The sequence below is a fragment of the Mesoplodon densirostris genome, chromosome 10, assembly GCF_025265405.1.
Source record: "Mesoplodon densirostris isolate mMesDen1 chromosome 10, mMesDen1 primary haplotype, whole genome shotgun sequence".
NCBI lineage: Eukaryota > Metazoa > Chordata > Mammalia > Artiodactyla > Ziphiidae > Mesoplodon > Mesoplodon densirostris.
The window spans coordinates 70,230,091-70,256,753 of NC_082670.1; the positions used below are offsets into that span (position 1 = coordinate 70,230,091).

The 26,663-nt window shown below is 48.3% G+C and overlaps 1 protein-coding gene and 1 long non-coding RNA gene across 22 annotated transcripts in view; one reads left to right on the top strand and one right to left on the bottom strand.

Annotated features, from left to right (window-relative positions):
• The first annotated feature begins 15,867 nt into the window (after positions 1-15,867).
• On the top strand, positions 15,868-26,652 carry LOC132496751 (uncharacterized). The gene is made up of 4 exons (XR_009533528.1): positions 15,868-15,945; positions 18,003-25,805; positions 26,001-26,160; positions 26,304-26,652. It is a non-coding gene; the product is annotated as an uncharacterized LOC132496751 (long non-coding RNA).
• Positions 17,323-26,663, bottom strand: part of PLXNB1 (plexin B1) — a 28,958-nt gene continuing 19,617 nt past the window's right edge. For 15 of the 21 annotated variants that reach the window (XM_060109202.1, XM_060109205.1, XM_060109201.1 and 12 more), the window contains 14 exons: positions 26,284-26,384; positions 25,971-26,188; positions 25,656-25,834; positions 25,437-25,503; positions 25,075-25,221; positions 24,094-24,262; positions 23,711-23,814; positions 23,552-23,636; positions 23,146-23,330; positions 22,839-22,999; positions 22,601-22,748; positions 20,447-20,728; positions 19,376-19,450; positions 17,323-18,078 (listed from right to left, as the gene is read on the bottom strand). In XM_060109202.1, the coding sequence (XP_059965185.1) occupies positions 17,974-18,078; positions 19,376-19,450; positions 20,447-20,728; positions 22,601-22,748; positions 22,839-22,999; positions 23,146-23,330; positions 23,552-23,636; positions 23,711-23,814; positions 24,094-24,262; positions 25,075-25,221; positions 25,437-25,503; positions 25,656-25,834; positions 25,971-26,188; positions 26,284-26,384 (2,026 nt within the window). In that variant the 3' untranslated portion in view covers positions 17,323-17,973. Of the gene's footprint in view, positions 18,079-19,375; positions 19,451-20,446; positions 20,729-22,600; positions 22,749-22,838; positions 23,000-23,145; positions 23,331-23,551; positions 23,637-23,710; positions 23,815-24,093; positions 24,263-25,074; positions 25,222-25,436; positions 25,504-25,655; positions 25,835-25,970; positions 26,189-26,283; positions 26,385-26,663 lie in introns of those variants that run through there. The other 6 variants (XM_060109213.1, XM_060109216.1, XM_060109212.1 and 3 more) reach the window with 4 other exon arrangements.

Consider the following 26,663-nt stretch of genomic DNA (forward strand, 5'->3'; position numbering starts at 1 on the left):
TGATTTCTTTCAGTGTTCTGAGTATGTTTTCCTCTACAAGTTTTATAGTATCTCGTCTTACATCTAGGTTTTTAATCTATTTTATTTTTTTTGTATGGTGTTAAAGAAATTCTGATTTCATCGTTTTACATGTAGCTGTCTTGTTTTCTCATCACAAATTATTGAAGATACTGTCATGTCTCCATTGTATATTCTTGCCTTCTTTTCCTAGATACATAGACCATACGTGCATGAGTTTATTTTTGGGCTTCCTATCCTATTCCATTGATGTACATTTCTGTTTTTGTGGCAGTAGTATACCCTCTTGATTACTTTAGCTTTGTAGTATTGTTGAAGTCAAGGACCCTGATTCCTCCAGCTCCCTGTTTTTTTCTGAGGATTGCTTTGGAAATTCTGGGCATTTTGTGGCTCCATGTAAATTTTAGGATTATTTGTTCTAGTTTTCTGAAAAATGTTATGGGTAATTTGATAGGGATCGAATTAAGTCTGTAGATGGTTTGGGTAGTATGGAAATTTTAACAGTATTCAATCTTCCAATTGAAGAGTATGGGATATCTGTCCATTCCTTTGAATCATCTTCAGTTTACAGTGTTTTATACTTCTCAGTATCTAAGTGTTTCACCTCCTTGATCAAGTTTTTCCTAAGTACTTTTGAATGCAATTTTTTTTTTTTTTTTTTTTTTTTGCGGTATGCGGGCCTCTCACTGCTGTGGCCTCTCCCGTTGCGGAGCACAGGCTCCGGACGCGCAGGCTCATCGGCCATGGCTCACGGGCCCAGCCGCTCCACGGCATGTGGAATCTTCCCGGACCGGGGCACGAACACGTGTCCCCTGCCTCGGCAGGTGGACTCTCAACCACTGCGCCACCAGGGAAGCCCTGAATGCAATTTTAAAAGGGAATTTTTTTTTACTTTTTCTTTCTGATATTTTATTTTTAGTGTAAAAAAAATGCATTAGATTTCTGTATGTTAATCTTGTATCCTACTACCTTAATGAATTTGTTTATCAGATCTAATTGTTTTTGCAAGGAGTCTTCTGGGTTTTCTATATAGCATATCATGTCATTTTCATATAATGAAAATTTTACCTCTTCCCTTTTAATTTGGATACCTTTTATTTTTTTCTTATCTGATTGCTAAGGCTAGGGGTTCTACTACTATGTTGAATAGAAGTGGTTAGAGTGAGCATATTTGTCCTGTTCCAGCTTTTAGGCAGAAGACTTTCAGGTTTTCACCACTGAAATATGTTGTATTATGAATATTACGTTGGCTGTGGGTTTGTCCTAAATGTCTTTTATTATGCTGAGATATGTTCCCTCTATACCCACTTTGGTGAGTTTTTATCATGAATGGATGAATTTTATCAAATACATTTTGTGTCTATTGAGATAATCATGTGGTTTCTGTCTTTTCTTTTGTTGATGTGGTGTATCACTTTGATTGCTTTGCGTTTGTTGACACTGGGATGGATCCAACTTGATCATGGTGTATGATCATTTTTATGTGTTGTTGGATTTGTTTTGCTAATTTTTGTTTAGGATTTTTGCAGCTATATTCATCAAAGATATTGGCCAGTAATATTCTTTTTTGATAGTGTCTTTGTCTTGTTGTGGTATCAGGGTGATTGTGGCTTAATAGAATGACTTTGTCTGTGTTCCCTCCTCTTCAATCTTTTTGAAGAGTTTGCTAAAGATCAGTATAAGTTCTTCTTCGTATGTTTGATAGGATTTCCCAGTGAAGCCATCTAGTCCTGGACTTTTGTTTGAAGGGAGTTTTTAAAATTACGGATTCTGTTTCACTTCTAGTGATTGGTCTGTTCAAATTATCTATTCTTTTTTTTAAAAATAAATTTATTTATTTATGTATTTATTTAATTTTTGGCTGCATTGGGTCTTTGCTGCTGCACACGGGTTTTCTCTAGTTGCTGAGAGTGGGGGCTACTCTTTGTTGCGGTGTGCGGACTTCTCATTGCAGCAGCTTCTCTTGTTGCAGAGCACGGGCTCTAGGTGCACAGGCTCAGTAGTTGTGGTGCATGGGCTTAGTTGCTCCAGGGCCTGTGGGATCTTCCTGGACCAGGGCTTGAACCCATGTACCCTGCATTGGTAGGCGGATTCTTAACCACTGTGCCACCAGGGAAGCCCCTATCTATTTCTTCTTGATTTAGTTTTGGCGGGCTGTATATTTCTAGAAACTTGCGCATTTCTTCTAGGTTTTCCAATCTGTTGGCATATTACTGTTCATAGTATTTTCTTACAATTTTTTTTGTTTGTTTTGTATCTGAGGTGTTGGTTGTTATTTCTCCTCTTTCATTTCTTATTTTGTTTATTTCAGTCCTCTCTCTTTCCTTCTTTGTTAGCCTGGCCAGAAGCTTGTTACCTTTTTTTATCCTTTCCAAAGACAAGCTCTTGGTTTTATTGATTTTTTATTGTTTTTTAGGTCTATTTTATTTATTTCCTCTCTGATCTTTACTATTTCCTTCCTTCTGCTGACTTTAGGTTTTGTTTGTTCTACTTTTACTAATTCTTTTCTTTTAGGTGGTAGGTTAGGTTGTTTATGTTAGGTTTTTCTCATTTTTTGAGGAAGGCCTATAATGCTATGAACTCCCCTCTAAGAACTACTTTTGCCGCATCCCACAGATTTTGTATGGTTGTGTTCTCATTGTCAGTTGTCTCAAGGTATTTTTAAATTTCCTCTGGTTTCATCGTTGACCCATTGGTTTTTTAGTAGCATGTTGTTTAGTCTCCATGTAATCCTTTTTTTCCTCCTTTCTCTTTCTGTGGTTGATTTCTAGTTTCATGCTGTTGTCGTTAGAAAAGGTGCTTGAAATAATTTCTATCCTCTTAAATTTGTTGAGGCTTGTTTTGTCACCTAGTAGGTGGTCTGTCCTAGTGCACTTGAAAAGACTGTGTATTCTAGTTTTTTGGATGTATTGTCCTGAAACTATCAATTAACTCTAACAGTTCTCTTGTGTCATTTAGCGTCTCTGTTGCCTTATTTTTTTATATATAAATTTATTTATTTATTTTTATTTTTGGCTGAGTTGGGTCTTCGTTACTGTGCAAGGGCTTTCTCTAGTTGGGGCGAGTGGGGGCCACTCTTCATTGCGGTGTGCAGGCCTCTCACTGTCGTGGCCTTTCTTGTTGTGGAGCACAGGCTCCAGACACGCAGGCTCAGTAGTTGTGGCTCATGTGCCCAGTTGCTCCATGGCATGTGGGATCTTCCCAGACCAGGGCTCAAACCCATGTCCCCTGCATTGGCAGGCAGATTCTCAACCACTGTGCCACCAGGGAAGCCCTCTGTTGCCTTATTGATTTTCTATCTGGAGGATTTCTCTGCTGATGTCAGTGGGATGTTATGGTCTCCTACTATTATTGTATTCCCGTCAATGTCTCCCTTTATGTCTGTTACTGTTTGTTTTATGAATTTAGGTGCTCCTATATTGGGTGCATATATGTTAATGAGTGTAATACCCTCTTCTTTTATTGATCCTTTTTTATCATTATATAATGTCCTTCGTTATCTTTTTTTATGGCCTTTGTTTCAAGGTCTATTTTGTCTGGCATGATTATTGCAACCCCCAGTTTCTTGCCATTTCCATTTGCATGAAATATCTTTTTCCATCCCCTCACTTTCAATCTACCTGTCTCCTTTGCCCTAAAGTGGGTCTCTTGTAGGAAGCATATTGTAGGTTCTTGTTTTATTATCCAATCCACCACTCTATGTTTTTTAATCAGAGCATTTAGTCCATTGAGATTTGAGGTAATTATTGATAGGTATGTATTTATTGCCATTTTAAACCTTGTTTTCTAGTTGATGTATTTCTTTTCTTTTTCTTGTTTTTCCTTTTGTGATTTGATAGCTTTCTTTTGTATTACACTTGAGTTCTCTTCTTTTTTCGTGTTTGTGCATCTACTGTAGGTTTTTGATTTGTGGTTACCCTGGTTTTCGACTATGTTAACTCATTACTTTATGTACTTGCCTTAGACTGATAGTCATATAAGCTCAAACACAGTCTAAAAAAATCTATATTTTCTTACTTCCCTCCCCCACATTTTATGATTTTGATTCATTGTTTTACATCTTTGTGTTTATCCTTTTGCGGTTTATTGTAGTTATAAATCATTTTCATAATCTTTGATTTTTTTAAATTTAGGTACTGGCTTATTTAAGTGATCTACAATCCTTTAATATATTTGCTTTTCCTATTGTGATTTTTCCTTTCCTATCGGTTCTTGCTTCTTTTCTATTTAGAGAAGACCTTTCAATATTTCTTTTAGGATAGGTTTAGTATTGCTGTATTCTTTTAGTTTTTGCTTGTCTGAGAAATTATTTATCTCTCCTTCTATTCTAAATGATAATCTTGCTGGGTAGAGTATTGTAGGTTACAGGTTTTTCCCTTTTAGGACTTTGAATATATCTTGCCACTCCCTTCTGGCCTGCAACGGTTCTGTAGAGAAATCAGCTGATAACCCTATGGGGGTTTCCTTGTAACTAACTCTTTGTATTTCTCTTGCTGCCTTTAGAATCCTCTCTTTATCTTTAATTTGCCATTTTAATCATAACATATCTTGGTGTGGGTCTGTTTGGGTTCATCTTGTTTGTGACCCTCTGTGCTTCCTGTACCTGGATATCTCTTTCCTTCTTTAGGTTTGGGAAGATTTTAGCCATAATTTCTTCAAATCCACTTTTGATCCCCTTTTCACTTTCTTCTCCTTCTGGGATCCCAATTATGATTGGCACATTTTACATTATCCCATAGGTCTTGTATGTTGCTTTCATTTTTTAATTTGTCTTTGCTCTTCTGATTGATTTCTATTGTTTTTTCCAGAACACTTATTGATTTTTCTGCATTATTTAGTTTGCTGTTTATTGCCTTTAGCTTGGTTTTCATGTAGGCAATTGAGTTGTCTAATTTTGATTGGCTCCTCTTTACAGTTTCTACCTCCTTATTATAGGAACTGCATTTCTATTGATAGCCTTTCTTAATTCCTTCAGCATTTTTATTGCCTCCCTTTTGAACTTGAGGTCTAATAGACTGGAGAAATCTGTTTCATTGTTCTTTCAGGGGATTTTTCTTGTTCTTTTAATTGGGAGTGGTTTCTCTGCTGCTTCATCTTCTGACTCTATGAATTTAGGAGAAATAGTTATCTACTGTGGTCTTAGAGGGCTATTTTTATGTGGGAGTGTCCCTGTGTAGCCTGCATGAGTCTAATGTGTTTGATATGAGGGGTGTCCTTGGTATGGATGCCTGCCATATATTTCTTAAGGGTGTGCTAGCCATTTATCCCCTTGATAGGGTGTGTGATTGTTGTTGTGGTGACCAGAGCTTGCACAGGATATTGGGTGCGGGCAACTCTTTGTTCTGTGGTTGTCACAGCCCTCTCGGGGGTAGGGTTTTCTCCCCAGTTGTTGGCATAGAAGCCCCCAGATCTGGTTCTAAACTGTAGTTTGAGGTAGGTAGGCAGGACTGGAGCACTCCCATTGGGAAAGGAGCCATGAGTACTCCCCTGCAGGAGCTCTCCACCAGGGAGTGCGCTCTGAGATGTTGCCTGTCACCCAGAGTCCACACTCACAAAGTACACTCTTGTTGGCATGCCCTCAGCCCCACCTCAGCTGTGGGAAAGCTGGCAAGGACGTCCCTTGGGCACTATGCTCACAAAGCTGCCAGGGTAAATCCCCAGAAGCAAGCATCCACCGGGAATAGGCTCAGATTGCTGCCCCGTCTCCACGTGTGGACAACCCACCTTGCGTGCTCCCAGAGCTCAGAGGCAGAGCTGTGCCCACTGTGAGCAGAATGAGTCTGCTGTGGTGGGCCCCGCCCCTCCCTTCATGCATGCTTTTGACAACGTGGCTCCTATGGCGGACCCAGGCTCTGTTGTGCGCACACCCCTAGTTGTGACCCAGACCATTCTCCAGGCCCTTCAGGCTGTCTCCACGCAGCCAGACCTAGTCCTCACACTGGGTCTGTCCCTTGAAGCCTGAGTTTCAGCACCCAGCCCGTGCGCTCCAGCAGACATGCATCTCAGGCTGGGGAGTGCAGCGAGGGGGCCAGGACCTGTGGGTTGGTCTCTCTGTCCTGCCTGCAGGAATCCAGCTGCTGCACTCTCCTCTGAGGCTCCCTGTCTGTCTGGGCTGATCTCCCAGCTGGTGAAGAGGGAATATTCCCCCTTTCACAGCTCCCTCCCAGGAGCACAGGTCCCATCCCCAATTCTTTTTCTTTTTTCCTTTTGTCCTACCGGTTACATGGTGGTCTTTCTTGCAGCTTTGATTGTATGAGATCTTCTGCCAGTGTTCTGTAGGTATTCTGTGAGAACTGATCCACATGTAGATGTACTTTTGATGTCTTTGTGGGAAGAGGTAAGCCCCGTGTCCTTCTATTCTGCTATCTTGATCCAATAAATTCTTACTATATCAGTAAGTGAAATCATGGAAGGATAACTGGAACCAGCACAGTGCAGAAGAGTCACAGTGAGGGTGAGAGTGTGAAGTCAGATATTAGAAAAAGAGCACCAAAGAGGGGAAAGTGTAGAAGAGGGCATGTCAGGAGTGGAGAGCTGAAGAAGTGAATTTGATGGAAATGTGTGAGGAGGGAGTAAAAAAGGAAATACAACAAGAAGAGATTTTTTTCACAGTTAAAATGAAATGAGACACAAAGTGAGGTGGCTGTAGCTAAGATTAAAAGCAATGCAGGAGTAAATGATAAGAAGGAAGAGTTGATTCAAAGAAATAGAGGTGGGGGAAGGAATTTTGTGATAGAAAATATGCTAAGGTGAGGGAAGCCAGAGGAGACAAAAATAATAGAACAGCATCAGAAAAGGAATGTGAGAGGAAATGGGTGTGTAGTCACGGAGGCAAAAAGACAAGACAGGAGGAGGCCTTTGTAAGGAAATTCAGCCAGTTTACTGATAAGCAGGCACACGTGGATGGAAAACAGGGCAAGGAAAAGAGATTTTTAAGGAAAAGAGAGGGATGTGCAGCAGCTGGCCCTGCAGTGATGCATTAAGTAGACCTGATGACATTAACGTATGAGACAAGAAGTGAGAACAGGCGCATTAAACTGAACCTCCATAATTTCCAAGCATAGGAAAAGCTGGAAATGGGAACAGAGCAAAGTGAGTTCAGAGCCTAGGACAACCTAAGGAAAGAAAGCAATGGATGGTAAGAATACGGGCGGAGAGAGGGGCAGGCTCAGAAGAAGGACAGAGGAGGGGGGACAGGACAGGAGCTGAGCAATAAGGAATCAATGTCAAGCAAAGACAATATAGCGACCTCTCCACCTTTGCTGTTGGCTGGTGCTGCTCAGGCAGTTGACATGCATTGGGTGATTTCGGCCTCTAGAGGCCGGTCTTTGGGAGGAGAGGCAAAAGCCCCCACCATGGTCAGGCACGTGGGTGGAGGCAGAGCTGGTTGAACCTGGGGGTTCTGACGACAGCAACGTTGACCAAATTGCTATATAACCCCTCAGAAAGTATCTAAGACAATTAGAATAAATAGAGGTCAGAGAGCAAAGGTGGAACAATTTACAAAGTTGCAAGAGTAGGATGGCTTTAGAAAACAGGAAAAGAAATACAAAGAATGCAATGATCTTAGTAGGAAAAGAGAAGAATGTTTAAGGTAGTGAGAGAATAAAAATTGACATGGGTTAAACAAAGAGAACAATGAGAAAAATAGAAAGTAAGATAATACGTGAGAAAGATGACAGAGAATACTCAAATGGAAGGAGAATGAAAAGAACATTTTCAAAGGTTTTGAAAGAGAAATGAGAGAAGGGGCTTCCCCAGAAGTGTATCCCCACATCTCCAGCTCAGGCCTGAGAAGAGAGACTTGGCTGGCTGGTGTCCCTGAAGCTGAGAATGCTATGGAGAGTGATCACATGGTCCAGGGGACAGGAGGGCGACCTCATCCCACAGTGGGATGTGATTATCATGTCACCCAAAGTGGATCTTACCAGATCATGGTAAGGTCTCTAACATTGCGTCAAATTAGCCTATGGTGAATTAGCCTGCCAAAAAGCCTATTGTGAAATATAGAAGCTAATTACATTTTGGGGACACCACCTTTTCCAGATGTGCATGTTGTGTGAATGAAAACTCTGTGATATAAACTCAGGATGTAAGTCTACTCTGTTGAAATAATACGTTACAAGTCAACTTGATGAAATACAATATAAAATTTTAAAAAATGATTAACTTCTGCAAATATATGAACTATTTAAAGGAAAATGAAATAGATTCTAGAATGGCATTTAAATATCTACCACAATTATTTAAGGGAATATTCATTTATGGTATACATATAGGTATAACTAAATCACTTTGCTGTACAGCAGAAATTAACACAACATTGTAAATCAACTACAGTAAGAAAATTGCACAAGGAGAATATTCGTGTATGTGGATAATGACAGAAAAATGTAAACAAGATAATATTAGAGTGGGCAATCCATAAGTTTGTCGACTTATTCTTTTTTAATAAATTTATTTATTTTATATTTTATTTTTGGCTGCGTTGGGTCTTCGTTGCTGCACGCAAGCTTTCTCTAGTTGCGGCAAGCAGGGGCTACTCTTCATTGTGGTGTGCGGGCTTCTCATTGCAGTGGCTTCTCTTGTTGCCTAGCATGGGCTCTAGGTGCTCTGGCTTCAGTAGTTGTGGCTCACAGGCTCTATGGTGCAGGCTCAGTAGTTGTGGCATGCAGGCTTAGTTGTTCCGTGGCATGTGGGATCTTCCCAGATCAGGGCTCGAACCCATGTCCCCTGTATTGGCAGGCGGATTCTTAACCACTGCACCACCAGGGAAGTCCCGATACTGTAGTTTTTAAACTATAGTTGATTTACAATGTTCTGTTAGTTTCAGGTGTACAGCAAAGTGATTCAGTTATATATGTGTGTATATATATATATATATGTATAAATATGTGTATACATATATAAACACACACTTTTTCTGACTCTTTTCCATTTATTAGAAGATATTGAATATGGTTTCCTGTGCTATACAGTAGGCCCTTGTTCTTTTTTATATATATAGTAGTGTATATATTTTAATCCCAAACTCCTAATTTATACGCCTTCCCCTTTCCCCTTTGGTAACCATAAGTTTGTTTTTGATGTCTGTGAATCTACGTCTGTTTTGTTAAAGAGTTCATTTGTATCACTGTTTTCAATTCCACATATAAGTGATATCCTAGGATATTTGTCTTTCTCTGACTTACTTGACTTAGTGTGATCATCTCCAGGTCCATCCATATTGCTACAAATGGCATGATTTCATTCTTTTTTATGGCTGAGTAATATTCCATTGTGTGTGTGGGGGGGGGAGAGAGAGAGATGTCATCTTCTATATCCATTCATCTGTTGATAAACATTTAGGTAGTTAGGTCGCTTCCATGTCTGCACTATTGTAAACAGTGCTGCCACGAATGTTGGGGTGCATGTATCTTTTCCAATTAGAGTTTTCCTCTTTTCTGAACATATGACCAGGAGTGGGATTGCTAGATCATATGGTAGTTCTAATTTTACTTTTTTTTTTTTTTTTTTTTTTTGCATTACCCGGGCCTCTCACTGTTGCAGCCTCTCCCGTTGTGGAGCACAGGCTCCGGACGTGCAGGCTCAGAGGCCATGGCTCACGGGCCTAGCCTCTCCACGGCATGTGGGATCTTCCCAGACCGGGGCACGAACCCATGTCCCCTGCATCGGCAGGTGGACTCTCAACCACTGCGCCACCAGGGAAGCCCCTAATTTTACATTTTAAGGAACCTCCATACTGTTCTCTATTGTGGCCATTACCAATTACATTCCCACCAACAGGGTAGGAGGGTTCACTTTAATGATATTGTATCATTAATTAAAAGAAACAATGGAGGTTAAAAACTCATTCAAATAAATTTATATAATACTCTTACCAGAATATTGCTTTCAGGAGAATTAACATTTTTCTTTCTTGATGTTGTAAAATGTACCTTAGATTAATTGACATAAACTTGATAAGTAGAATAAAATGAAATATTTTAAAACCATAATTTTACGAAATTGAGTTATTTGTAGCAAGGTGGATGGACCTAGAGACTGTCATACAGAGTGAAGTAAGTCAGAAAGAGAAAACAAATACCATATGCTAACATATACATATGGAATCTAAAAAAAAAAAAAAAAAAAGTTCTGAAGAACCTCGGGGCAGGACAGGAATAAAGGAATAAAGATGCAGACATAGAGAATGGACTTGAAGACATGGGAGGGGGAAGGGTAAGCCGGGACGAAGTGAGAGAGTGGCATGGACATATATACACTACCAAATGTAAAATAGATAGCTAGTGGGAAGCAGCCGCATAGCACAGGGAGCAGCTTATGCTTTGTGACCACCTACAGGGGTGATATAGGGAGGGTGGGAGGGAGACGCAAGAGGGAGGAGATATGGGGATGTATGTATATGTATAGCTGATTCACTTTGTTATACAGCAGAAATTAACACACCAGTATAAAGCAATTATACTCCAATAAAGATGTTAAAAAAATAAAACAAAATAAAAACCATAGTTTTAAAAGTAGTAAAGTCTGTTAATATGGAAACGAATATGTTTCCGGAGTTACAATGACTTCTAAAAAGAAAAGAAACTGTAGAAAATGTGTGACTTACTGATAGAAGGACAAAACCATTCACTCAGAAGCCCAGCTTTTAACTGTACCTTAGTAACTCCTTAAAGGAAATTATTACTTGATAATTTACACAATAGATGTTGAAAGGTATTCAAATAGACTTTAAGGGAGTAAGTATTACTAGAGATAAAATGTTCAAAATGATAAAATGATCAAAACACAAAGATATACAAATTGTAAATATTTATAACTCGCTTCGAATATGTGAACCAAAACTTGACAGAAATAAAGGAGAAATGCATGAAGCTACTGAAGGGGTGAGGAGTAGATAGGAAACCACAGGACTGAATGAAGTACACGGAGATGGTGGAAGAAGCAAGAAGCACAGAAGGACCTGCACTGGGCCACCCAAAACCCAGGAAACTGCTCCAGTAATGGAGACAGGAAAGCACAGGGGCCCAGACCACATGCACGAGCCTGAGCACAGGTACACTCATAGGGAAATGGTAAGCGTGGAGGAGAAGGAGGTGAGGCAGTAAATGGTATCTGCCCTCCTGAAGCCACTACAAGAGGTAAAGTTTACACCACCATGTTAAAAAAAAAAAAAAAAAGGACATGAAAAGATCTTCAGCATCCCTAATTCTTAGAAAAATGCACACCAAAACGACAACAAGGTATGATCCGGCACTAGTCATCATAAAGTCTACAAACAGTAAATGCTGGAGAGGGCGTGGAGAAAAGAAAACCCTCCTCTGCTGCTGCTGGGAATGGAAATGGCTACCAGCCACTATGGAGGACACTATGGAGGTTTTATAAAACACTAAAAATAGAGCGATTATAAGATCTGGCAGTCCCACTCCTGGGTGTATGCCGGGAGAAAACCATCCTTCGAAAAGACACCTGCAGACTTCCCTGGTGGCGCAGTGGTTAAGAATCCGCCTGACAATACAGGGCACACGGGTTCGATCCCTGGTCCGGGTAGATCCTACATGCTGCAGAGCACCTAAGCCCATGCACCACCAACTACTGAGCCTGCACTCTAGAGCCTGCAAGCCACAACTACTGAGCCTGAGCACCCAGAGCCCGTGCTCTGCAACAAGAGAAGGCACCGCAGTGAGAAGCCCACGCACTGCAATGAAGCCCCAATGCAGCTAAAAATAAATAAATAACATAAAAAAAGAGAGATAGAAAATTAACCCTTTAAAAAGAAGAAAAAGACACCCGCACCCAACATTCACTGCAGCACTATTTAAAATACCCGAAGCATGGAAGCACCCAAAATGTCCATCGACATAGGTATGGCTACACAAGATATGCTACATATATAAAATGGAATATTTCTCAACCCCAAGAAAGAATGAAATCACGCCATTTGCAGCAACATGGATGGACCTAGAGATGATCCCACTAAGTCACACAGAGAAAGACAAATATCATATATCACTTATAGGTGCAAACTAAAACTTGATACCAATGAACTAATTAACCAAACAGACTCCCAGACGTAGAAAACTAACTTAGCGTGACCAAAGGCAAAGTTGGGGTGGGGGAGAGATAAGTTAGGAGGTTTGGATTAAAACATACACCCTAATATGTGGGATAATCAACAAGGACCTACTAGACGGCAAAGAGAACTCTCCTCAACACTCTCTAATAACCTGGAATGGGAACAGAATCCGAAAAGGAATAGAAACATGTATAACTGAATCAGGTTGCTGTACACCTCAAACAAACACAGCATTGTAAGATACAAATTACATTAGAAGAGAAAAATGAAAACAAGTGCCTACTCTAGTCCCCTCAGGCCTCAGCTGCCTGGGCTGGTGTCACATCCCTGGAACCTGAGCAGGCCTGGGTCCCAAGGCTGGACTGTCGTGGGGCTGAGGGAGCTAGCGGCAAGGTGCCAGCAAGTGAGCCCCCCTTGTACCTGGAGTGCCTGGTCCCCTCTGGGTAGGACCACAGTCTCCAGATCCAGGTGGACCCTCCTCCAGCTACACCAAGCCTATGGCACCCCCAAAAAAGATGGACACTCTGGACTGAAAGAGCTTTGAAAGTCTCCCTGTCTCCCCATCTCCTGGTGGGGGGGTTTCCACTTCCAGCCTCCTTCCTTAGAGTCTCTCCAACTACCTAGGACATCACCCTCAGCACAGCACTTTTGCAGGGGTTGGGATTTGACTGGGAGGGTGAAGGGTAAGGGGGAAGAAGTAAAGAGGCACAAGCCCTCGTGTGTTTCTTCTGGCACTTTGCACTCTGATTTACAACCCAGGAACATGACTTTTGCTAGGCTCAGGTTGCCCGAGTTACCAGAGTCGGGCATGAAGAAATGCTGCCGCCTTGTGGCCGTTTTCCGTAACAACAACCTTAAAACCAGTACTTAGGGGAACTTAATATTCACAAGGCCTGTGGGGCTCTAAATGACCCCTGCCTTCGAGAGATATCGCGCGATAAGTAATAGAAAAAGAATTCAAAACAGGGCCGACTTTCAGAAGCCAGTTTCAAGAGGTAAAATTTTATTCACATTAAAAAAAAAACCACATGAAATGATCCTCGGCATCGCTAATTGTTAGAGAAATGCAAATCAAACCGACAACGAGGTATCATCGAGCACCAATCACCACAAAGTCTACAAACAATAAATGCTGGAGAGGGCGTGGAGAAAAGACATCCCTCCTCCGCTGCTGCTGGGAATGGAAATGGCTACCAGCCACTATGGAGAACACTATGGAGGTTTTATAAAACACTAAAAATAGAGCAATTATGAGATCCGGCAATCCCACCCCTGGGTGTCTGCCCGGAGAAAACCATCCTTCGAAAAGATATCTGCACCCCAACGTTCATTGCAGCACTATTTACAATACCCAAAGCATGGGAGCACCCAAAATGTCCATCGACATAGGTATGGCTACACAAGATGTGCTACATATATACAATGGAATATTTCTCAACCCTAAGAAAGAATGAAATTATGCCATTTGCAGCAACATGGATGGACCTGGAGAGGATCCCACTAAGTCAAGTAGGTCACACAGAGAAAGACGAATATTATATGATGTCACTTATAGGTGCAATCTAAAACATGATACCAATGAACTAATTAACCAAACAGAAACAGACTCCCAGACTTAGAAAACTAACTTATCATGACCAAAGGGGGAAAGTTCGGGTGGGGGGAGCGATAAGTTAGGAGGTTGGGATTAAAACATAAACCCTAATACATACACACACACACACACACACACACACACACACACACACACGATAATCAAGAAGGACCCACTGCATAGCACAGGGAATTCTACTTGATAATCTGTCCTAATCTATAAGAGAAAAGAATCTGAAAAATAATGGATATACAAATATGTATAATGAATCATTTGTTGTATACCTGAAACTAGCACAACATTGTATATCAACTATACTCCGATAACATTTTGAAATTAAAAAAATAAGTAAGCTTAAACGCTTTTGTACAGCAAAACATCCATAAACGAAACAAGACACCATATGGTTTTGGAGAAAATATTTGCATATGATGGAAATTTGAGGGATTAATTCCCAAAATATACAAAGAACTCATATAGCTCAACATCAAAAAAACAAAACAACCCAATTAAAAAATATGCAGAAGACTTAAGTAACATTTCTCCAAGGAAGGCATCCTGATTACCAACAGGCACATGAAAAGATGGCCAACATCACTAATTATTAGAGAAATACAAATCAAATCCACAATTGATGTATCACCTCATACTCGTCAGAATGACCATCGCCAAAAATTCTACGAATAGGGACTTCCCTTGTGGTCCAGTGCTAAAGAATCTGCCTTACAATGCAGGAGACGCAGGTTCGACCCCTGGTCAGGGAACTAGGATCCCACATGCCTCGGGGCAACTAAGCCCTCGCGCCACAACTACTAAGCTTGTGCACCTCAACTAGAGCCTGCGTGCAGCAAACTACAGAACCCACATGCTCTGGAACCCACGCACCATAATTACAGAGCCCACACACCCTGGAGCCTGCACGCCACAACTAGAGAAAACCTGCACGCCACAACTAGAGAAAAGCTCACGCACCACATGATCCTGCATGCCTCAGTGAAGATCCCGCGTGCCGCAACTAAGACCCGACACAGCCAAAAATAAATAAATAAATAAATAATAAATCTTCTTAAAAAGTCTACAAATAATAAATGCTAGAGGGGGTGTGAGGAAAAGAGAACCCTCCCGTACTCTTGGTGGAAATGTAAACTGGTGCAGCCACTATGGGGAATGGTATGGAGGTTCCTTAAAAAAGTAAAATAGAGTTACCATATTTTCCAGCAATCCCACTCCTAGGCACACATCCAGAAAAGATGAAAACTCTAATTCAAAAAGATACACCCACCCCAGTGTTCACAGCAGCACTATTTACAATAACCAAGAAATATCCATGAACAGATGAATAGATAAAGAACATGTGGTATACGTATACAATGGAATATTACTCAGCCATGAAAAAGAATAAAATAATGCCATTTGCAGCAACATGGATGGACCCAGAGATTATCATGCTGAGAGAAGTGAGTCAGACAAAGACAAATATCATACATCGCTTATATGTGGAATCTAAAAAAGTGATACAAATCAACTTATTTACAAAACTGAAATAGACTCTAGACATAGAAAACAAACTTACGGTTACCAAAGAGGAAAGGAGGGAGGGATAAATTAGGAATTGGGGATTAACGGATGCATACTACTACATATAAAATAAACTAAAAGGACTTACGGTATAGCGCAGGCAACTATATTTAGTATCTTGCAATAACCTATAATGGAAAGAATCTGAAAAATATATATATATCAATCACTTTGCTGTACACCTGAAACACTGTAAGTCAACTATACTTCACTAAAAAAAAAAAGATACGGAGCTCCTGGTCCTCTAACTGGACAATTACTCCGATATTTAAGTTGGTGAAAGTTCACTTAATGAAGCAAGTCACTCCCTAATCTCCTTAAGGTGTCCCCAGTGATGAGAAACGAAGGTCCTTTGCATACTAACAAGTTTATGGGTAATGTAGTAGGTGAGCGCACTTTTTGCAGTCTTGATCAGAATAAAGAGATTGATCAACCTGAATGACAAATGTCCTACACTGACATTGTGGCCAAGACCCAATTAGAATCCTTAAGTTATGTCAGGTTTAGAATCTCCACTCGCAGCTGTGGTGTTTGAATGAAGACTTAGAAGTTCCTGTCTTACTGCACAGGTTTGTGTTCTTTGTATCTTTTATTAGAACAGCATTCTGTTGAGGGCTGAGACATGAAAGTGAATGACTCGGAACATGTTCAATACTCACAGCTGCCAGGTGTGCAGGTACATGGTTTTCCTCTCCCCAGAGCCCTCACCTACCCCGTTATAGGCCTCCTAGGACCTGTAGGAGCCTGGGCCCTGAACAGAGGCATGAGTCTGTCACGGCCCCTGTGGTGCCAACCAGGCTCCCTCCCTCCCTCTCTGGGCCTGCTTGACGTCCACCCCAAAGTGAATTCCCCATTAGCCCTGCTCCCTGAGACTGTCACAATGGGGGATCAACTCCATGGTTTGGCCAGATGAAGGAGTCAGACCCGTTCTGAGCCACTACAAAGACCTGGCAGGAGCATGCATTTGAAGTACTAAAGCTCACACACCGGAATGACAGTGCCTGACTGCTGGCTGACCTGTCTCTGACTGTGGTCTGGACATCAGGCAGAAATGAGGAGGGAAGGACCTTAGAGCAGAGAATAGCTGTGGTGACTACAGTGGGCATGGACACACCAATGTGGCTCCTGCCATCTTAGGGACGAGGACCTTGAGAAGGCATTATTTAGGGCCATAAGAGGGAGGGAAGAGGAGTCTTCCTGGACTCATATCAGCCTGTGTCTCTTCAAACCCCCAGTGAAGACCCCTAAGTTGGGAGGTGGGGCCTCTGTGTCAGAGGGGAAGGAAGGCTAGGGGGTCTCTGGGCTATAAGCAGAGAGCCATGGGGGAGAACCTTGTGAGGACCTGAAGGCTGGAGGGCCATGGACTCACCTCTGTTCAGTAGTCTGGCCTCCTATGGAGGCCAAGGGTGGTCTCAGTCAAGGGGGCATCAACCCCCAGCCGTGTAGACCCAGCCAGCAATACAAGATCCAGCTGAGACAGTCTCGAAGCTCACCTCCAGCTACAAATCAGGAAACCCAAACAAGGTGGCCTTCACGCAGGCAGACAGTTGGGTTATCTGCGCCCAAAATACCTTGACTTAGAAGACAACCCAGTAACCAGAAGCCCCTCAGAACAGCGCAGGCTACAGGGGTTCAGGGCGTCTAGAAACTACCGAGGAAAAGGGCCCCAAGATCCACTCCGCCTGGAGCAGTGATGCCATCCTTTCCCAGTTCCTTTCACAACAAATGCAACAGGAATGGAGAAATTTGAACACTCAAATTGCCGATAAGGCAGACCTGCTTGAAGAAACCAGAGATCCCTGCACCTTGGGTTTCAGGCCCCCCAGCCCCATCCTGGATGGGGTTCTCACTTCCTTCACAGCAGCTTTGACTCCAGCGAGCCCTGCGCAGGAGTCAAGGAGAACCCAGCCAGCCCTGTGATCTGGAGCATTCTGTGGGCGTCATGAGACCTCCCGGAGGCTGCAGATCCCATCTCCCCATGGTGCCTGCCAGACACAGCTGCCACCCTCCAGCTAAGGGAGCGCTGGGCCAAGCCCACATCTCAGACGCCAGACAGTGTGTTATCCTTTAATGAAGAGCCAGGTCAGTAGGGCCACCATTCTCCCCGAGGCCCCCCTGCAGCAGACACCCCTCACTCCTGGCTGCCTCGGTGGCAGGGTGGCCCTGAAGCAGCCAGCCCTGCTGAGAGGTCAGTTTGCAGTGGCCTAGGAAAGGCATTCATCTCTCGGACCTAGGAACATGGCAGCAGCAACATGGCCAGAGGCAGCTAACGAGGTCAGGGATGGTGGAGGAGGAGGGCGGGACAGGAAGTGGGGGCTCTCCTCCTTCCTCTCTGAATCCCCTGGGATAAAGGCCAGTGTTCAGGAGCAGTACAGTCTCCCCAGGGAGAGTGGCCCTTCCAGCCACTCTCTGGAAGCCCTTAGTCCCCAGTTTCCCTCAGACTAACATCACACAGAAAGTAGCCCGCAGGGTCACTGGCCTCAGGGTCACCACTCCATCAGCCTCAAGGCCCCAGGCCTGCGAGATGAGTCCAGCAGGGCCCAGGCCAGAGCCACCAGGAGACTTGGAGCCACCTTCCACTAACTCCGCTGGGCAGGCACTACAGGCATCTAAGAAGGTGGTCTCTCCCTCGTGGTTCCGGGGCTGCCCAGGCCGGGCTGCCCAGGCGGGGCTGAGGCACAGCAGGCCAGGGCTCTCCAAGTCCCTACAGATCTGTGACCTTGTTTTCTACAGCCGCTGCGATCTGCTGGAGCCGATAGCCCAGCTGCATCTTCTGGGCCGTGCCATCTTCCTCCAGGGCAGTGATGATCTGAAATACAGAGACCAACTCAGCAAGGGGAGACCGTCAGCCTGCCGTCTGCCTTTGCCACAGACTTCAATAGCCTCCACAGCTACCGCAGCAGGTGTGGGTAGGGGCCCGAGAAACCCTGTGAGCTGCCGCACTCACTTCCTCAGGGCCCCCCTCAGGGAGGGAATGATGACAGCAGAGTCACTGTGGGGTTTTAAGGATTAGTGAGGTAGGGAATGAAGTACTTTACTCAGTGCCTAGCACTCACGGTAATGCATATCGCCTCCGCGGTAAAATCGTTTTGAGTGGAGGCCAACTTCACCCACCATGCTGGTCTTCTCCGCCACAAACCCCCTGGAAGCCCTGCTCCACCCATCCTGGCTCCCCCGCCCACCAGGCAACAAGCAGTTCCTAAATTCCTACATGCTGGGTGCTGGACAAGGAGCAGGAACCCGGCAGTGCTGACAGGTACGATCCCTGCCCTCATGGGGCTCACTGGAGGGGAGACAGGTATTGAACAAACACGGACAACTACATAACCACAAGGGGGGCTGCCACAGAGGGAAGGGTGGGAACAGGAGGGGCTCACCGGCCACGCCTCCACAAGGGGACAGCTGTGTCACACGGCCCTGCCTCCCCCACACCAGCACCCACACCGCTTGGAGCAAGGCACCTGGACTTCACGCTTGCGCATCAGTCCTGTGTCAAATGCCTGTCCTCACTCCAGGCCTGAGCCATGAGGCAGGGCCCTCATCTCTCAACAGCAATGGCCACATCCCTGGGGCCACGCAAACACCAGGTTGACTGGTGGGCGCTCTGATCCTGAGGCCCAGCCCAGGAATCCCCCAGAAAGCCCCCTTACCGGCTCTGTTGTGCCCTCATCTGCCCCAGACCCTCCTCTCTGGCAGCGCATGCAGCCCAGCCAGGCTCACCGCCCCCAGAGATGGCCCGCACAGCACACTGCCACATGTGGTCTCAGGTAGGGCTCAGAGCGAGCGCCAGGTCGGGGCACAGGTGGCCACTGTGTGTCCCTCCCAGCACATCCTGCACACCATCTCCAGGCCCTGGTAGATCCCCAGCCATCCATCACCACCACCATGCCCAGGAGCCTGGCTGAGGAGCCCGGATGGGAAGGGCAGCAGCAGGTAAGAGCCGGGCCACTACCAGGAAGCACACCTGAAGAACAAACACTTCCCGAGCCCAGGGCTCAGCCCCCCTCCACCACTCTGTGCCTGGGGGAGACCCAAAGGCCCCACACTTGCGTCACAGAGCCAGTCACACCCTCACATCATCCTGACCATGCCCAGGTTCTGCCCACCTGGTCATAGTATTTGTTGATATACTTGTAGAGTTCGTGCAGGGCCACTCGCACCCCCAGGTCTCCAGAGTAGTTCTAGGGAGGAGAGACAAGAGGTTACAGAGATAGGGGGTGCTGCCAGCCACCAGAGGAGGCCCAGGACCCCAGGCAAGGCGAGTGGGGAAAAGGGGGCTGGGAGGTAGAGGAAGGAACAGGGCCCTGCATTGGGAAGCAGAGCCCCTCCACAGACAGGGGATGCCAAGCTAGACGTGCTAAGCTGGGGACGGGATAGGACCAAAGGGCCTCCTTGGTGGAGAGACCCTGGATCTGTAGTTTCACCATGGCCTGGGGTCTCCCCTGGGGCTCGGCTTCTCTCCCCCTCCAGGCTCCAGCTGGGACCCTCTGGCATCCCAGGCGATCGCAGAGCGAGGCAGAGTAGGTGCTGCTCACAGGCTGTGACCCAGCATTTTCCTGAAGTCACACCCAGGCCCCTCCATGGGGACATCTCTGAACCTCAACCTCCTTTTCAGGACAATGGAGTTGATGTCACCTAACTTGTAGAGCTTTCATGGGAATCAAATGAGAAGTGATCAAAGCCCCCACGCACGGCAACACCCCAAAACTATAGCTGCTGTTGTTATTGTGGTTGTGGTCATCATCATCATGGTTTCAGATTTACATTGTTTATATATAAATTCCCTGGACTGGACTGTTTGGAGGCTGTTGTAGGAGTAGGTGGGGGCATGTCTATTGTGCCAAGGACAGCAGAGCAGTAGGAAGACGTGGACAGGCTGACCCAGGCAGTCCTGGGGCTGAATCCCCGCCACCTTGCTGCCTTGGAACTATGGTCCACAGACCCCGAGGGGCTGCAGACATCTAAACACCTGGCTTCGTCAGGCCAGGTGGCAGCTGCCAGGACAAGGCCCCTGCTGCTCTCTGATGAGACACTGGGAGCCTTGGTCTTTTACAGAGGCAGCGGGAACACTGTGTTGAGGCCCCCAGGGCTTCCCTGCAAAGGAGCAGTGTGAAGGGGGCAGGACCCTTGTGGCAGAAGGCCTATGCCCAACCCAAGAAGCAGAAGGAGGGCCATACCCGGGACAGCTCGGCCAGGATGGAGTTCATCTCTTGATCACTGGCCGGGATGGTCTGTCTGATGTCTGCGTAGTACCTGCCAGAGATCATGGGTCCGGCAGCCGCTGGGGAAACAAACCCCTCTTCACCCCACCAGGCCCACCCCTGGGCCTCAGCTGTAAACACCCACCAGTCTGTCCACCCATTATCCCCCCGATGCAATCCCTTTCTCTCGTACCTTTCCACCATCCGTTTGTACCGGGGAATATCCCGAGCATACAGAAGTTTGTTGATGGGAGAGTCCTGGGTGCCAGCAGGTGAACAGTGAAAGGAAAAGAAGGATGAGAGCTCCTGTTAGGGTGACCAGCTGTCCCAATTTTCCCAGCACTGTTTCAGTTTTAAAACTAAGTCCTGAATTGCAGGAAACCTCCTCAGTCCCAGACAACCTGGATGGTTGGTCACCCCACCTCATTCCTTCTGTCACCCCTCCCCCAATGTCCCATCTCTGCTGTCACCACCTTGAGCTTCCCCCCATCTCACTCCAAGGTCATCTCTCAGCTCCACGTGCCTCCACCCGGACCTGGCAGGGAACTGGCATGCAGGGTAGGAAGGGTGCAGTGCCGTGTGGAGCCCTAATACTGCTTCTCCAAGTCCTGTTCATTCCCCATGTAATCATTTTAAAAACCAGGAAACTAACCCCGAAATTTAATTAAATTGCCCCAGACCACCTCACTCCTGTGTGGCTGAGCTGGGATTTGAAGCAGCTCTCTCAGACCAGGGCCCACAGTCTAACACAGCCAGATACATCCTGTACCACCGAGCTGGGCTCCAATCCCAGCTCTGTCCCAGTGGCCGTGGGCAGCACACTTCCATCCTCTGGACCTGCCGCCTCACGCTACAGCTGCTGGGAGGGTGAGGCAAGACTGCACTGCCCCGTGAGCAAGGGCGTGAGCGCTGGGCCTGAGGCAGGATGCCTGCTTCTCAGCAACTCTCCATGGGTGGCCCTTGGCATCTGGGTTTGCACTATTCCTGAGCTACCCAGGAAGCATTTGCAGTGCTGCTGGGAAGGGGAAGCAGTGTGAAGATGAGGCAGAAGAACCCAGCTACCATACAGCACACACCCTGGAGGTGACCCCTGGGTCCTGGTGTGGCTCTGTGGTTCTCAGCTCATCGCAGGCAGAGTAATGAGAGCAGGCAGAGCAAAAATGGCTTCCAAAAGACAGCACTACAGAGTAGAACTTTCCATCTTGTTTCCCCATGGAGATCTAGAGCTAGATCTCTCAAAAGGTCCCAGGCCCAGGGGTCGAGGCTAAGCAGAGTCCATTCTCATGCAGAGCCACGACAGCCCTGCCTGCTGGGTGCCTGAGCAGTGGTGGTGGTGACCCCGTATCTGTCACAGCACTCTCTGGGTCCTGACCACTGTGACAACATACCTCCCCCTCTCTCTGCCACCAGGCAGCCCTGACCACCTCTCCTCCACGCTTCCCAGCTCCCCCGTCAGCACATCCCTCCTCGCCTGGCCCTCCCCTGGCTTCTGCTCCCTGTACTGCAAGGGCTGGCAGACACTTCCACTGCCCTTGGGAATCAAATCTCTGAGGCAGCCTGGAGCTGCTCTGCAATTGTAGAATCCATGGGCTCACCTCCTGCAAGTCTCAGCTCGCCACCGCCAGAGGCCCAGGACACGTAAGGAACCCCTCCCTCTTCCTCACCCCCATATCCAACCCACAGCTTCTGCCTGCCCAGCTTGAACCTGGCCACCGCTCGTCCCAGGGACAACACAGCTTCCTCTCTGGACTCCAGGCTCCAGTCCATCCACTGCACGATTGCCAGGAGGCTCCACCTAACTCAGCTCTGACCACCCCCTTTGCCGTCGGGGTGAGCCCTCGCCAAGTAGCCCTGGCCTCCTGCCGCACCGCCAGCACTCTTTGCTCCACTTAACCCTGTGAATCAGCACACGTGCCCCCTGCCCTTGCTCATCCCTGAAGGCTGAGGCACGGCCACCTCCTAGGGAGCCCAGGGACAAAGCCTGGCCCCAGGCCTGCGGTCAAAGGCCTCGCATATCCTCCTCCTTGACATCCTCAAGAAAGCCTGGAGTCTGTGCACCACAGCACTCTCCATCCCCAGCCACGCTGCCCCACCCACCCAGACCCTCCCGGTCCACCCCAGCCAGCTCACCCGGCCCAGCTTGTGGTCAGCCAGGGTGCAGGCATCCATGAAGGTCTGTGCAATGACCAGGAACACTGCATCCATGTTGTCAGATGTCTGCACGTCGAACACAAACTGCGGGTTTTTTATGATATTGATCCAGAACCTCAGCGGCAAGCTGCGGGCGGGGCAGGTGTGGCCAGTGAGTGTGCTGGGGAGACAGTAGAGAAGACCCCGCACATGCTAGGCCCGCCCGCACCACCCCCACCTGTTGGTCTTCCATATATGGACAGTGTCCTGGTCCGAGATGCCATGCTGCTGGGCCTGCTCGTCCAGCAGGTCAAAGAAGTACTTCACAGCAAGCGGCACGGGACGGCTGGTGCTGAGAATCACCTGGAACAGGTCATCCACAAACTTTTGCAGGGTGCCCTGCGGAGGAGGGGAAGCACAAGAGATGCAGTCAGCAAGGGGACCTCAGCCCAGCCCAGCCTCAGATGCCTCGTGACACCAGGCCTGTGCGAGCCCCACACACCCCCAAATCCCACTACCTGTCTCGTCCCTGCCCCCAGCCCCACCTTCATGGACAGCAGGCGGGTCAGGTAGATCTCAGGGATGGCCTTGGCTCGCTCCCGCTCCCCGCCCCGGAGGCTGCCCCTCCGAGGCCTGGGCGGCTCCGGCTCCTCGCTTGGCTTCACCAGGTGCCAGGGCCGGATGCCCCCCTCGTCCACATCTTCCAGCATTGGGGTCCCTGTACCAAGACCTTACAGCTTGTCACCCCTCATCAGGTGCCCCCTGCCCTAGACCCCCGGGGTCCTGCCAAAACCTGGGAGTGGGGGCACCTGATTAAGGGCTTCTCTGGGTGGAAGGGAAGTAGACACAAGCCCACCCTGAGGTCCAGAGGACCTTCCCCCGTTATTGGAGACTGGGCAAAGCAAGGGTAGAGGACTGCGATGGCAGGGGCGGGGCAGGGTAAATACTCACTCTCTCCAGGGACGTAATCCTGGCTTTCCCGGAGGACGTGCTTGGTGAGGCAGGGGACGAGGGCCACAGTTGCTCCGTCTGGGACCTGTGGACCACAGTTGGTGACCCTTCCACCAGCCCACCCCACCACAGCCCTCCCCCAGCTCCCACCCCTCCCACCTTGTAATGCTGCAGGGTGTTCAGGCGCCTCCACAGACCCTGGACCTCAGAAGTCACGTCCTCATCAGAAAGAATGAGATGCCCGGCCACCCCAGACCGCCACTCTGCAAGGACAAGGTGGGCTTGGTCCAGGGCTTTCAGGATACCCTCCCTGCAGTGGAACCTGTACCCTCTTCTACATGGACACTGGCCCCTCCATCAGGGGCAACCTCACCCAACTTCTCTGAAGTCCAGAAACAGGGGCCCCTCACCAGGTGACAGGTCATCCCTATAGAGGTGTTCCAGAGCCCACATCCCCTGAGTGATAAGCTGACCCCGCAGAGCTGGTATAGGGCCAGCCTAGCCCTGGGGGTCCCCAGACCACCCTTCCCCTCTGCCCTCACCGACGTCCAGGGTGCGGGGGTCTGGCCGCTGGGCGAGAGGCACTCCTTTATAAAGCTGGTCCAACATCTTTTCCTTGGCCTGGGAGATGGTGTCACAGTCCAGGACCTTCACGGGCACGCCCTGGGCTTCTCCCGCTCCAGGCCCCACAGCCAGTAGTGCATTCAAGGTCTGTGCACGATACATAGGAGCGGTCAGGGCTCACGCCACGTGTGGGATGACCGAGATGCAAGGCCAAGGCCAGGGACAACCCATAAGGAAGCCACTGCCTCTGACCTCCAAGCACCAAACAATCACTCCTTGCCTCTTCACCCTCCTGCCTCCTCAGGGACAGCAGCTCCCTCCACTCTGTGGCCCCAGCACCTGGCACAGTGCACTAGTGTCTGCTGGGTGAATGGCAGAAAAAATGGGAGAGCACAAGTTCCTCTGAACTCTGATCCTCAGGCTCCTGGTGCAGACAGTTAGGCTGAGGCACCTGAGGAAGCCCTCATAGGAAGTGGGGTCTCCACTAGCCAGAGGAGCAGGCCTGGCGGAGCCTGAATGGGATTTTCCCAAAGGAACTCCACGTGGGCCACGAAGGGGAAAGTTTCCCAGAGGGAAACAATGGGCAGGTCTGCCAGGGTGACTCCCAGCTTGGTGGGCACAACCATGCCCCTGGCAGGATGCTGAGACCATGATCAGGCAGACACTCAGGCCCTGACACAGCATGGACCCGGATGGGCCCCGGGCAGGGTTGGCTGCTCCCTAGACTCTGTATGTGGCCACCCTGACCCCACCCCAAACCTGGGGAACCTCTGAGGTCCTATCTTCAAGGTCTGGTCCTCAAGCCTCTATCCTGCAGCCAGCTGGAGGTTAGGCTGGCTCAAACCAGATGCAGACACCCACACAATCGTACGTGGTCACCCTCCTCACCTTCATGGGAGACTAACTCACCAGCAGGTTCTCTCTCTCTCCCCCTCTCTCCCTGTCTCTCCCCCGCTCACCAGGGGACGGTACTCCACGTCCTCTCGGAGCAGGCGGTTGTCATTCAGGGTGTATTTGGCTTTGCCAGTCACGCTGTCTACCGGCCCCTTGTCCACTTGATGCTTAATTCCACGGAAAAGCATGTACAGAGGCTCCCCTACCGAGTCCTGGGTGAGTGGCGGGCAGTTAGGACGCTCGGGGCAGGGGACAAGCATGGGACGGAGGTGCTGGGGAAGGGGACAGGATGCAGGCCGCAGAAGGCTTAAGGTGACTGAGGACATGCCGGGCAGGGGTGCCCAAGCTGTGCTGGGGCAAGAAGTTGTGTGGTTCAGAGTCCTGACTCTCCCTGGAGGGGAGCCCCACCCACCTCTGCCTCACTCACCCTCACGAAAGTGTAGAGGCAGATCGACATCCAGTTGGTGAGCAGCTTCTCCACCACGGTCTCTGTCCTGGGATGACAGGAAAGAGGGGGCAGAGTCAGCAGGCGGGGACCCAGGGCTTTCTGTTCTTCAGACCCCAGGCCCCAGAGGGCCTGACTCAGGTCTTGGCTCCAGCTGTCCACGGCCGCCTGGCCCCCGTGGCGTCTGACGGGCATACAGACCTGCGCAGCATCAGCTTGGGGTTCTTGGCCACATACTGGGCCACCAGGTCACTGAGCAGGGTGCGCAGGATGTCGGTGAAGTACTCAAGCTTCCCATGCAGTGCCACGGTGAGCAGAGATGCCACGTAGGCGCGGTCCCGAGCTGAGAAGGTGCGCTGGCTCTCCAGGGTGTGGATGAACTGGCACCAGGGAGAGGGGACGGGTGGGCGGGGAGGGCAGATTCAGAAACGGAGGGACTGAGGAGGGATGGGGCTGGAGGGTAGGGGGACCCCCTCCCCACCCCTGGAGGGCCCAGATAGGGGGCAGGGCCGGCACCTTGATGAGGAAGAGCTTGCTGTTAAGCAGGTTGGAGAGCTGCCCCAGCCCTTGTTCCACAGTGGGCCGCCTGCTCTCAGGCACGCCCAAGTCCCGGTGCAAGGGCGACTCCTGGTGCCCAGGGAAGAAGACCCTCTCGGCATACACCTTGTAGTCGAGGAAGGGGATGCCGCTGCCCAGAAGGTCACTGGTAAGATCGGTCATCTCGGTCATAAGGTCTGTTGAGCAGAAGCAGCCAGGTTTGGGCGCAGATCCAAGGTGGTGGGAACAGGCTTGGGCAGAGCCCTGGAGCGTGGGGTCTTCACAGCCTCACCTGTGAACTCCTTCTTACAGCGGTCCCGCACGCTGCTCTCCAGGTTCTCCAGCTGGATCTGCACCTTCTTATAGTCCCTCAGAGCCTGCTTGCTCTTCCTCCTGCTCAGCACCAAGGTCAGGGCAGGGAAGGCCAGAGGAGGCCCGAGCCCTTGCTGGGTCCCACCGGGCCCAGGCCTGCCCAGGCCAGCACAGTCTAACCCCGCCATGCCCAGCCAAGTCAGGGCCTAGTCAGAATAATTCAGCCTGTCCCATCCCAGGCAAGTCACACCCACCCACGACTCATCTAGCCCAGCCTAGCCCAGGGATCAGCAAACTATAACACGGCCATATCTGGCCCCTGGCCTGTTTTTGTAAATAAAGATTTGTTGGAACACAGCC